Genomic DNA, 12,124 nt, shown 5'->3' with positions numbered 1-12,124 from the left:
GGTTCATGAAGAACTAACTGATACCTTAATTTTTAATTTTTCTAGTGTTATGAGCCACTATTGATCCCTGGAACCACCTAACTTGTAGGCCTATATCTGAAGAAGGTTTCAGGTAAGATATTTCCAGGGTTGCTCCAGAGTGCAGAGGATTTTTAAGTCTAGTATCACAACTTGAATGGGATATCAACTGCCAAAGTTTCAAACCCTCGCCTCCATTCACCTCTAGAACATTGCTTCAATTGGGTCAAATTTTAAGTGTTTGATTACTTCAACTGGCAGGGGCGCTATGAGTGTGAGCTATTCAATTAGCTAGAAGACTGGCGATGGGGCAGGTAGAGAAAAGCAACTTGATTAGATCTGTTATTGGTCCTGCTGAAATTACTGCAAGGTTTATATAGTATTCATAATTATCAATAACAACAAATACATCAGGGCATACACAAAAGCTATCTGCTATGCAAGCAACCAACTTTAAAGCTTAGTTAAAGAGAAAATAAGAGGGAACACACGGGGCTTTGGTAGCACTCCAAGCCAAATTAGACGGGCCATTTATTTAAGTAACTGCATCAGCAATACTAGCTATGGTTACTTGGCGTGTCATTTAATCATGATTAACATGCTCCCAAAGTCTAGTGCACTTTGAAGGTCTTCCATTTGCACAGTTCAAACGCCTTGTGCTTCTGCTGGATGTAGCCACCAGCTTCCACATCGACGGTGGTTTCTTCATGAACCTCATAGTTCCCATCCGTTGTTTCCTCAATGGTTTCTACATGCTCAACTATCTGAACCTTCTTTTCAGATTTTGGGGACCGCTGCTTTTGGTGATGTTCTTCCTTAAACTCAACAACCTCTTCCTCAGAGCTGTATTTGTTGTTAAAGGCCTTGTGGACAGTGGGGTACTGAGATGCACCAGGGATCATGGTGGGCTGTCTTTCCATTCTGGCAAGATGGGCACGGTAGTCCTGGGACGTGGTGTCCCATCCAGAATTCTGTCTGGGAGTGTAGCCGTTGCTCCTTCTCATTGTTGTATCTACTACTCCCTTCACAGCTATGGGTAAGCCGTAATGGAAGCTTGCACATTTATAGGCAGAGAATTTTCCTTTATTCGTAAATGATAAGATTGCATCTGGTTCTCTCCATCATAATGTCATATCAAAACATACTCAGGTTCAGTTAAACTCAACCACATGCAGAGAGGAATAAAATACTGATAACAAAAAAGGAATGCCCGGAGGATCTCTTCAAAGTTTGATACCATGCCCCTGCTGCATTATTGATCTAGGAATATCAGATTTTCTCTCCCGGATAGTGAACTGCACAAACTTTTTTGGGTGCTCAACTGGCTGGAAAAAGAAACACAGTCATCCGAGCCCAAAAGATAATACCCTGGAAAGCAGATCCTCAGGAATTTTGCCTGAAAAGATCATAAATCTATAATGGCTGTCAATATCGTTTCACACCAACCCCCCAAGGATTTTCAAACAAAACAGTTGCAGAATCTTAATTAGCATTAGAAAAAATAATTAACTCGCATGTATTCTTGGAGCTGTTTCACTGGAAAATTCTGCAGATGGCAGCTAGGACATTTTGTCTTCTCAATCAGAAACATTTTTACTGAGTTGGTTGTTGGTTCCTTTGCCTATCCAAACTTCAATCCCAGCACTTTTCCTGTCTCCCGCCAAAAATATAACTGCCATAACTACCATTTACCTTGGAAAAAGCCCAAAAACCTCATCTTGCACCTATGCCAACACCACCAAAGATCTCAGCCCAAAACGGGTGTCCAGTTGCAGATATTGTCCATGATTCTAATGGGATGCAAAATATGTGGCAGTGTCTACGATTTGAAAAAGAATAAGGACTGTAATACAAGTCAAACGTTTAAGGCCAAATAGATAGAATACTTCAATCTCACATGAGTAGGTAAGGAGATTTGAAAAATTTATAAATTTGCATAATATTCTTTAAATTAGTGTTTTTTTTAAAAAATAACAACCCTCGATCATTATACCTTAAAAGAGTGAAATTGTTTAAAACAGTTTGAATTCTATTCCAAGAAATTGAAAAAAAGTCAGTTTTGATAATCATGTCGGTAGATTTTAAATTTTATTTTCTTCTGTCGATTTATAAGAAAACCCTTCCTGTGGTTTATAACATCATGATGGTGAAGTAATTACTCTATCAAATTCAGGGTCAATTCTCTGTCTATTTTGCATTAGAAGTATTCTCCACTTTTAATAGAATTCCTTGTATGAAAATGAGTTCCACGTGCCCTGGAAAGTTTTCCAGGAAAAAGAGACTCAGAAATAAGTTCACTCCAATGAAAAATCAAACCAATGTCCACGGTCAGACTGGTATTTCTTTACTTGACAGTTTGTTAAAGCAATAGTCATACTGATAGTTAAGTGCCTACAAGAATGCAAAAGAAGGGAGGTGGACTAGTGCTTGCATTTCTACCTTGATTAGCGGACAAAGATTGGCAGAAATGGGTTCTGACTTCTGAGGTGCTGTTGCTTTCTTGTAGAGTGATTGACACTTCATCGAACAAATCAAACAGAATCTGTTTCTCCCCTTTCCTCAAGGAACTAAAGTTGAAATTTCTACATCTCATCATTAAACAAGGAAATGAACCCCCCCCCCAACTGACCAATTCCCATATTTTAGTCACTGAAGACATAAGCCAACTATGAACTATGAGCACTCAAAGAGGAAAATGATAGCAACATCAGATAGATATTGTTGGAATTTCATCCAACTGAATTGAACTTTCACTTAAAAATGTAATTTATTAATCTAAAAAAATATTGTTGATGTTATCAGGGTGTACTTGTCAGGCAAGAGGGCCCTATTGTTTTCTGAGCCCTCTTCAGCTTCTTTTTGATTTGATTCCCACTAGGACAAAAGTATCTGTCATTTCTTCTATCTCTAAGGAACTAATAGCATTGATCAAAGCAGAAGAAGAAACTTCTCCGCTTTTTTACCATATTTGCTTTGGGGTTTTCCCCAGAGTCATCACGCACTCCCATCAATGAGCTTGTACCTGGAGATTCTGGTGGCAATATGGCGTTCTCTGAAGCAAAAATCCGAGGAGGAATGGCTGGTTCAGGAGGACAAATACTAGAAAGATAATTTAGGAGCATCTGGATTATTTGACTGAAATTAGGACGAGTATTTGGGTCTTCCTTCCAACATGATGTTAGAATGATGGCCAATTCCTCTGGCAGGTTTTCAGCACTAGGCCTCACATTCTGAATAGCAAAACATCCCAAAACGTCAGCTGCATTTAACAATATTAGAAAAGCTTAAGATTACATCTACTTTAATCAATCAATATAAAAAAATATATATATTATATGAGTGTATTACCTTAAAAGCAGCTGCATATGCTGCCTGAAGATTTGACATGCCTTCAAATGGCAGTTTGTTGTGCAAAAGCTCCCACAGCACAATCGCGAAGCTGTAGGCATCCACTTTATGGTTGTAATGCTTCTTTTCTCCCTGCCTTAATGTGACAGTACTGTACAACTGCCATAATGTAGCCATGCAATCACTCATTAATTAGTGGTTTGGTAGAAAAGGATTGAAGAACAAACTAAAAATGAAAAGTTAAGTACCTCTGGAGCCATCCAGCGGTATGTTCCTGTTTCAGCAGTCATCATCTCTGTCAGTGACTCCTCTCTAGCTAAGCCAAAATCTGCTAGTTTAACCGTTTTATGGTCTGCTGTCAAAAGCAAGTTTTCTGCAGAGAGAATATCCAGATATGGTGAATATTCAAGCTGACATGCAATTGTGTGTGCTTAAATGTCAAAATCATGCCCTCCCAGTGCTATGCTGAATCATTTGCATAGCACACAACAATGAAGTTCTCTATTTTCCCGCCTGTTTGAGGGGGCAGTAAAGGTGGATGAGCCTAAGTTCTAGTTAAGCAGGATTAATGCAAGTTGCAACAAATAAAAGAAAACTCACACAGCTAATTGTCTCTTAAGTCAAATGTTATTATATTAATTGTAGCCATTATACAGGTAAAGCAAAGCAACAAGAAAGAAGACACATACAGACAAAAAAGAAAACCAGATGCCCTAGTTTCGTAAACAAAAACAATCATACTCCAGCTTGATAGCCTTAAAAGTAATGTTTGAAACCTATTGCAGTGATCTTTGACAGAACAAGTGAAATCAATATTTGAAAGAGATTCCAATGGGTGTCAATTGGAAGCCAGTCCATGGCATTTTCTTCAAATTTATTGGGTGCAATTGCTTTTTACTAATGACAATACTATAGGGGCTTTTATAGGTGTCCTGTCACCAAACAACTGCATCAGAATTATATGCAATAAAAAACTTGGTAGTCCGTATTATCTCTAAACCATCTTATCATTCTGAAGCCTGAACAGCAGTTTAATATGTTCCTCACATCTTCTTTAGTCTTCCCTCCGCCTTTAATATCCTCCATTAAATCACATATCTAACAGATGAACACAAACATGTAGCATTAATTACCTAACCTTCTTGCATCCCTTCATAGTTTTTAGAGATGAAAGATTTCAATAAAGTCACCACCAGTCAAGCAACTGATTCAATTACCTGATGTTCCCTCGCATTCAAAATGGTGCATGTCTCCATGTTGCAAAATGCAAATGTTATCCATCTAATCAACTTTCCAAACACAAAAACATGAATGTGGAAAGAGAAGATTACCAGGCTTCAGATCACGGTGGATGATCCCATGAGAATGCAAGCACTCCATAGCACGAGCAATATCAAGTGCAAAACCAATAGCAATTCGCATGTCTAAGCACCTAGGCCGCATGTTCAGCAAATACTTTCGTAGGGTTCCCCCCAACAGAAGCTCAGTAACTATAACCATTACAGGCTCCTTGCAGGCACCAATAAACTGTTCAACACAAGGGTTCAACATTCACAGTTAAAATTGAGCGAAATTATATATAATTGGAAGTACAATGATGCACCAATAGAAAGGTGACAATCCTAAGAGGACTAGATGCAAATCAACCTTCACTAGGTTTTTATGCTGAACTCTAGACAGCATCGCAACCTCTCTTGCAAACCGTCCTTCTCTCTTGGTTATCTCCTCAGGAGTTTCTCCTTTATGAAGTATTTTAATTGCAACAGTCTGGTTTCTATACCTGCAAGGCATCCCATAAAACCCAAAAAGGCGGAAAAAAAGAAGAAAGTTGAGTGAGATAGGGCGACATTGCTGCACACAAAATTAAAATCCAATTCCAGATAAAACAGACTCAAATCAGGTTTAAGATCTCAAGCCAGCTTCAGCAGTTACAACTAAATATAATTCAATGAAATTCTAACTATTTACAAGAAGAATAAGGAGTTCCAATTTTCCGTTTGACAAACAAATTTAAGTTTCAGACAAAATGGGGAAAGAAGATAACATAATTCAGACAAGAATGAGTAGAACAACAGCTAAACTAAAGACCCACAAATAAATCAGAAAGATTAATAATTCCCAATTGCTAAATTTTGAGACAAACAAAGAACAAAATAATGATGAGGAAACTGAATTTGCCAAAGGGAGAGTACAAAGAAGAAGTTGCAAACCATAGTGAAGGCATTGCCCAGAAATATACAAAACAAGAAATCCAAGACCCACAAAAAGAGAAAAAAATTGCAAACTTACTTTCCCTCATACACTTTGGCATGAGCTCCTTCTCCAATTCTTGGACCAACAAAGAGATGCTTTGGATCAATCAACCATTTAGCATCCAATTTGAACTCATCAGCTGAGTAAAACCTACTCCCAGATTCCATAATTCTAAAACAGGAAAGAGCTCAAACATCTATATCTAGCAAGTAATCATTAGAAAAGTTTATCCTTTTATTAATTAGTAAAAAAAAAAAACATACACCACAAAATCAAAGAAAGGAAAGCTTTTTGAAGGCTAATTCACCACAGACACATTACATGGATACGCTGACAATATGAAATAGAGAGAGAAGAAGCTACACAAGACATGCTCTGGTGTAAAATTTTCTTGTGGTGTTTTTGATAAAACCACTCCTAAAAAATCAAACTTTCACGAGTTTAATGGCTTAAATGTCCTGAAGGAGGCAAAAGAAAGGAACCCCACGTGTAGTGTACAGTGGTTAAAGAGAGAAGAAAACAGATAGAGAGAGAGGGAGAGAGAGAGACACACACAACAGGAAATAAAGCAAGGAAGGAAAGAAAAAGTTGAAAGTCCAAAGTAAATGTCTTGAAAATTCATGGGGAAAAGAGAAGGAGAACAAGATCAAATCTTCATCAAAACTTTTCTTTTCCTTTCTGGGTCTTTTTTTTTTTTCTAGTTTTGCATCATAAGAATCACTAGAGAGCTTTAAATTATGATTAAGTCAACAAATGGGGAGATGGGGGAATTTGAGTTTATTTAAATCTTTTAAGGGAACTGGGGCTTAACAGTTAACAGTGTTGATCTAGAGACAGAATCATGGGAGAGGATTGAGTGTGTGTTCAATAAAGAAAAGGAAGGAGAGAGAGAGAGAGAGAGAGGTATTTGTGAAATATTGTAATAAAGGGGGTGGGAGCCATAAACTAATCAAAAGCACGTGGAAACTGATCTTGTCAAACATGGGGACAACCCCCCATTAAATAAGAAATGCCTGGACCGGCTAATGCCTTCCCCCTTTCCTTCCTTCTACTTGTATTTCACTCTACTTCTGGTGTTCAAGCTAAAGCCCAAGAAGGTGTAGCTTTTTCTTTGGGGCATATTGACTTTGTTGTTCATAGTTAGCTGCCCTCTCTTTTTCTTAGAGACAAATACTACTCCTAATACTAATCAACCACTTCTCTTTATTAAGGTACTGTATTACATTTGCTACCCACTTTTTGCTTCTAAAAATTATTACTAACATTATTATGGAATCAAAAGGATTTTATGGAAAAGTAACATTGGCACCATCATATTAAATTAAAAATAATGTGATTTCAAAGATAATTATTACATATATGTATATTTGGTGAAGATAAAATTATAGCTTATACTCATCTTCTTTTTTTTCAAAATGAAGATATTTTTTCCATTTTGTAGACACATAATACCATTATATTTTCTATATTATAAATTTATTTCTTATATTTTTATTTTTTTCACATAAAAAATTAAATATCTATAATATAAACCTTTTTTTTTTCAAATTTTAATATAAATTACATCAAAATTGATACTTTTATAATGACTATAATGCTTTTGTTTAACTCAAAACTCAATAAGCAAAGGAAGAGGAGAATATGTGCATATCACTTACTACTAATTTTAATTTAGGTTTCTATCTACTATAATTCTTAGCTAAAATGGAACTTCATTATTCCTTGCTTAATAAGATAAATGATCAAGCTTTTGTTTGGTCATTTTGCTGTCTTAGAGGGGAGAAAAGAAGAAAAGATATCTTTTGCTGAGTATATATGTAATGTACCATTCACCAAACAGTAAGTAAAATATAATTATGCACTGAATACTCTGAATTTAATATTGTTTTAAATTCTAAAGATTGCTAGGAATGAACCATTTTTTTTTCTTTTTTCAAGAAAGAGGGGTGTAAAATATTTATAGGATAAAGATAATTATAAGTTTCAGACAATAATAGCAAAATGTTAACAGCCCCTCTGGGCCTATATGCTACAGAACTTAAACACCCCTGGAAAACTAAAAGCAGCTACTTGAGATGGTTTGGGAGCACTCTTGATTTTATTTATGTATAGCATATCCCTAAGAAAGGAACATTATCCTTCACTTAAGCCCTTTCACCAGTGAGGAGATCCATGACAACTCCCTTGATGCTCCCATTGTTCTTCTTCAGCAGCTTCTTGTTCATTTCCGCATCACAGAAACCCTGCGCACAACACAACAGCCAATTTCAGAACACTGTCAGCCCAATGTTGTACATACTAACAAAAAAAGAAAAGAAAAAGATGATTTCTGCAGGCAGTTTACCATTTCCTGCAGCTCCTCAAGGATTGGATCCCACTCAGCTACCCCACAAAGATCGTCAACAGACTTCTCCAGATCATATTCATTCATCCTCAGGATCTCCTTGTTCAAATCAACCTGCTTGAATCCCATCTCTTCAAGTTCCTTAAGTAGAGTCTGCTCAACAGACTCATTTTCAATGTCCTCCTGAGATTGTGCTTGTACACTTATTGCAGGGGATGGTGCTTGTACACTTATTGCAGGGGATGGTGCTTGTACACATATTGCTGGGGCTGGTGCCTGAGAGGATCCAGCAGGAGATCGTGCTTGCACACATATTGCTGGGGCTGGTGCTTGAGAGGGTCCAGCAGGAGATGGTGCTTGTACACATATTGCAGGGGCTGGTGCTTGAGAGGGTCTAGCAGGAGATGGTGCTTGTACACATATTGCAGGGGGTGGTGCTTGAAAGGGTCCAGCAGGAGCTGCTTCTAAGAGATCAATGATGGGATAAGACACAGACGGAGACGGAATGTGCGGAAAAGCAGGAGATGAGACACCTTGGTCAATGTTGGGATATGCTGCAGGTGAAGATAATGTATGCGGCCGGTGAACAGGGACAAAGACACCTTGGTCAATGATGGGATAAGTCACAGATGAAGATTTAGGAACAGGCATTGGGACATCACTGTCAAGCAGCAAACTATTGTTTACTGTATGCTCCTTTGCTGGCTGGTCATTAACCATGGGCTCCAGAGGCTCAGTGCCTGCATTAGAGTTGCAAAGCTCTGTAACGAGATCAACATTCATATCTACAATCTCAGAGTCTCTGAGGCCACTGCTTTCAGGAGGCAAATTTAAGTTCAAGCCCTGGAAGTTATCACTAATAGATTCCTTAATGGAAGCATCAACCTGTAGTAACAAATCATAATCAAAAGTAAATGAACTGTCAAAAGATAAAAGATCTCAAAGCATATCAACCATATTGAAAATAAAATACTTACATGAATGAGAACCCAAACACGTTGCCCAAACTTCATACCAGTTTGAGATGCCATCCTCCAGTAAGAAACATATCGACCAGGCAACTGTGGTGCAGTAAAATCAACGGCAATATCAAGTTCCCCATCAACAGGTATACCATCAGCAGGAATCTGTCACAAGTTGGGAGGACCAACAAATAATTAACCACAGCCTTGAACAAAATCATAATGAAGTCATTGAACACACATGAAACAGCACATCTGCAATTAATACAAAAGATAAAACACTCTACCTCTATCTCAACTGAGGTTGCATCACTGAACTTGTCTCCCCCAATCCAGACAAGTTGCATTCTGCCACACCAGGGCAAAGTACCATTATTGCGCATCCTCCAGATCTTTGTAAATGGCGTAAATGGAGCCATTACAGTCCCATCCAGTACATTGACATCCAAGATGAAGCGACTGTCTACCTTAGGCCGAGCTGACTTCATTGCACGATTCCTCAAGATATGCAGGAGTGCTGGCCCACCAGCCCTTGAAATCTGTAAATAGGAACACATCAGATGTCATTAAAACAAGGATAAGAGTTATGAAGCAAACAGCTAAGGAAATTACATGATCATTTGATGCCCTGAAACACCGTGGATGCCGGTAATGCATAGGTCTGTCCATTCGGATGTAATCAGCTTCATTTCCCATTTTGGAAAAGCAGATGCTGCAGAGATCATAATCGTCTGTTCTGTATTCCCAAGTAAAGAGAAGTTCAGTTAGTAACAATAAAAAGGGAGTCTGAAAGGAATCATCAGCACTTAAAACATTTCTTACACTTTGGACTTGAACCGAGGTCCAGTAATGGGAAGAACCCCACAACCATCACATTGAATTCCCTTGTGGAATGTACCAAACATGGGATTTTCATGAGTGGAACTCCTTTTACTTGGACTAAAGGGATGGTATAAAAAAGGAGGCACAACAGGGTCGTTTGCTACTGGCACTCCACTGAAGGGACATTCATTTGAAGGACCCATCCCACTGATAGGATAATATTTCCTTGTATCAACAAGGGGAGTTGATGTATCCAAGCTAACACTCTTCCCCTTGTTATGACTATTGCTCTCCTTTGTGTTTTTCTTGTCATTACAAGCAAAAACGTTTGACGCAGATGATCCAGAGGTCATGGTAGCACATCCAGTCAGGTTGACATCAGCAGGAGGATCAACATTCAAATCAACAGCAGCAGGCACATTTACACCTCTCGTTGCATTTCCATTGTTGGCTTCCTTGCTAGCCTCGCAACTTGAGTCATCAGCTGTACATTTTGGCAAAACTGCTCGTAAGCCAGCACCCTTTGAAGGATTGGGATCAGTTGGGGCAGATGGGGCACTAGGGCTCTCAGAAGTTCCAACAGGTATGTTTGTATTAACACCAGCTCCAGACTGGGAAACAGGACTCAGATAGGATTGACCCATCTTAGACAAGCACTCCACAAGATCACCTAGCACCGGACTAGCAGATGCAGCTTTCGAAGTAACATCAAAGGACAGCTTTGAGAAAACTTCACTTAAAGCATCATGTAGAGGCTCTGGCACAGATTTCAATACATCAGCAGCTCCAGTATTAAAGCTTGCCAACGGAGGCTGTACAGATGGGGATCTTAAGGGAGTAGAACTTCCGCTTGATCCAGTATAAAGTTTACCAAACTTATCATTATTCAGCTTCACATCAATCCTCAAGAACTTAAGACGTTGCCTCATCACATCACGCAGATCATCATCATCAACAAGAGTAACAACATCCCCATCTTCATCAATATATGTAAGAGTAAGTTCAGCATCAGCAGGAAAATTGAAAAGCCCAATAATTTTGGCCCTCAGTCCAGCCATATTAAGATCCAGCTGTTCAGCATCATCAATTCGAGCATTAAAACGCCTTAGAGTATCTCCATACTTAACCTGTCTCCATAACATTTGCAAAGCAAAAATAATAAGATAATGTATACATTACATAACAATAAAATAAAAAATAATAATATATATAAAAAAAGTATCATGGTCTAACAACAGATTGCAATTCAAGTTTCAGCAGCAGTAATTAATCAGGGGAAACAAGAGATCAATTCAATGAATTTAAAAGGAAAAACGAGGGTTAATCATGAATTCAACCTGGAAAAGACATTAAGATCATCACACGTGCATGATAGACACGAAATCAAATCATAATTCCAAGGCAGAAAGCCTTCATTGCATGTTAAAGAACATTTTACAAAGCTCAGTAACCGCAATAATCACAGTTCAAAATAATCATAACAAATCAGTACGGAAACGACCACAGTCCCGAATTGGAGAAAACAAAACAAAAGAATCAAACTTTACCATGTTCCTCCCCAATTTTCCCCGTCAACAAACAGAAAACGAGCAGTTTTAAGTTACAGTCCTACACTGTTCACTATTCCAAAATCACAAAATTTTCCGACCAAATCAAAACCTCCCCAAAACGAACGATCAATCTATTTTCAATAAGTACAAGCAAAAAAAATCAAACCTTGATAACGAGATTGGATTCCATTCCGTCGACGTCGAATAAGGAGATGAATTTCGGCCAACGAGAATAGATTACAAAATTTTTAATCCCTAAACGAGAAAAAATTACAAAAAAAAAAACCCTAACCCACAATAAGATCAACAATTCAAAGTCTCCCAAACGATTAATTCGGAGAAAACTCTACACGAAACGATCTTTTGAGGTTTTGATGGTTTCCCCTTTTTCTTCCTCCCTAAGTTTCTCTCCGCAAATCCTTCTCGCAAAAGCTTTTTCGATCCAAACAAAAGCCCTCTCGGCTTATTTATAGAATCACGAGTGGCTTGGCCAATAAGAAATTTCCCATTGACTTTCTTTCTCCCAAAGAAAATTTTGGTTGGGTTTACCATCGTGATTAAGGAACCCAATCGTTATCGTATCATCTCATCAGGACACTATCGCGCTTGTGGTATCATCTCATCAGGACTCTCTATTGCGTTATCGTATCATCCTGTGATTTAAAATTTGCCACGTATGAGGTGCGGGGTTTGGGGGTTTGGCATTGACCGCAGGGGATTGGAACTGAAATGTGTGTAAAAAAATAATTTTGTGACATTTAAAAAAGACAGACAATAAAAAATTTTTATAATTTTTTATCAAAATTATATTCCATGATTTTTAATAT

At 38.1% G+C, this 12,124-nt stretch overlaps 3 protein-coding genes across 3 annotated transcripts; all 3 read right to left on the bottom strand.

Annotated features, from left to right (window-relative positions):
• Positions 1-378: 378 nt before the first annotated feature.
• On the bottom strand, positions 379-1,068 carry LOC148763443 (uncharacterized). The gene has a single exon (XM_088804408.1). It carries the CDS (start codon positions 1,020-1,022, stop codon positions 630-632), a length of 393 nt encoding a protein of 130 aa, XP_088660534.1. The 5' UTR covers positions 1,023-1,068; the 3' UTR covers positions 379-629.
• Positions 1,069-2,766: 1,698 nt separating this feature from the next.
• On the bottom strand, positions 2,767-6,581 carry LOC18604034 (serine/threonine-protein kinase STY13-like). The gene is made up of 6 exons (XM_007036326.3): positions 5,656-6,581; positions 5,014-5,146; positions 4,698-4,893; positions 3,615-3,739; positions 3,367-3,525; positions 2,767-3,248 (listed from the first exon to the last, which is right to left on the bottom strand). The coding sequence occupies exons 1-6, from the start codon at positions 5,784-5,786 to the stop codon at positions 2,934-2,936; spliced, it is 1,059 nt and encodes a 352-aa protein (XP_007036388.1). The 5' UTR covers positions 5,787-6,581; the 3' UTR covers positions 2,767-2,933.
• Positions 6,582-7,566: 985 nt separating this feature from the next.
• On the bottom strand, positions 7,567-11,736 carry NBR1 (ubiquitin-associated (UBA)/TS-N domain-containing protein / octicosapeptide/Phox/Bemp1 (PB1) domain-containing protein). The gene is made up of 7 exons (XM_007036325.3): positions 11,464-11,736; positions 9,748-10,874; positions 9,538-9,661; positions 9,213-9,464; positions 8,941-9,090; positions 7,964-8,848; positions 7,567-7,862 (listed from the first exon to the last, which is right to left on the bottom strand). Exons 1-7 carry the CDS (start codon positions 11,485-11,487, stop codon positions 7,764-7,766), a joined length of 2,661 nt encoding a protein of 886 aa, XP_007036387.3. The 5' UTR covers positions 11,488-11,736; the 3' UTR covers positions 7,567-7,763.
• Positions 11,737-12,124: the final 388 nt, after the last annotated feature.

This window comes from Theobroma cacao, chromosome 3, assembly GCF_053813885.1.
Source record: "Theobroma cacao isolate CCN51 chromosome 3, ASM5381388v1, whole genome shotgun sequence".
Lineage (NCBI taxonomy): Eukaryota > Viridiplantae > Streptophyta > Magnoliopsida > Malvales > Malvaceae > Theobroma > Theobroma cacao.
The sequence above is the reverse complement of the archived record's forward strand: the minus strand, read 5'-3'. Positions and strand labels throughout refer to the sequence as shown.

Bases quoted from the DNA above. Each gene is read 5' to 3' on its own strand.
- LOC148763443 (XM_088804408.1), bottom strand. From the start codon at position 1,022: ATGAGAAGGAGCAACGGCTACACTCCCAGACAGAATTCTGGATGGGAC.
- LOC18604034 (XM_007036326.3), bottom strand. From the start codon at position 5,786: ATGGAATCTGGGAGTAGGTTTTACTCAGCTGATGAGTTCAAATTGGAT. The intron at 4,894-5,013 runs GTTGATTTGCAT...TGTGTTGAACAG, and splicing joins AGCATAAAAACCTAGTGAAG to TTTATTGGTGCCTGCAAGGA. The intron at 3,740-4,697 runs GTAATCTTCTCT...TTCTCTCTGCAG, and splicing joins CCACCGTGATCTGAAGCCTG to AAAACTTGCTTTTGACAGCA.
- NBR1 (XM_007036325.3), bottom strand. From the start codon at position 11,487: ATGGAATCCAATCTCGTTATCAAG. The intron at 10,875-11,463 runs GTTTGATTTTTT...TTATGGAGACAG, and splicing joins AATCCAATCTCGTTATCAAG to GTTAAGTATGGAGATACTCT. The intron at 7,863-7,963 runs GTAAACTGCCTG...TGTTGTGCGCAG, and splicing joins TTGAGGAGCTGCAGGAAATG to GGTTTCTGTGATGCGGAAAT.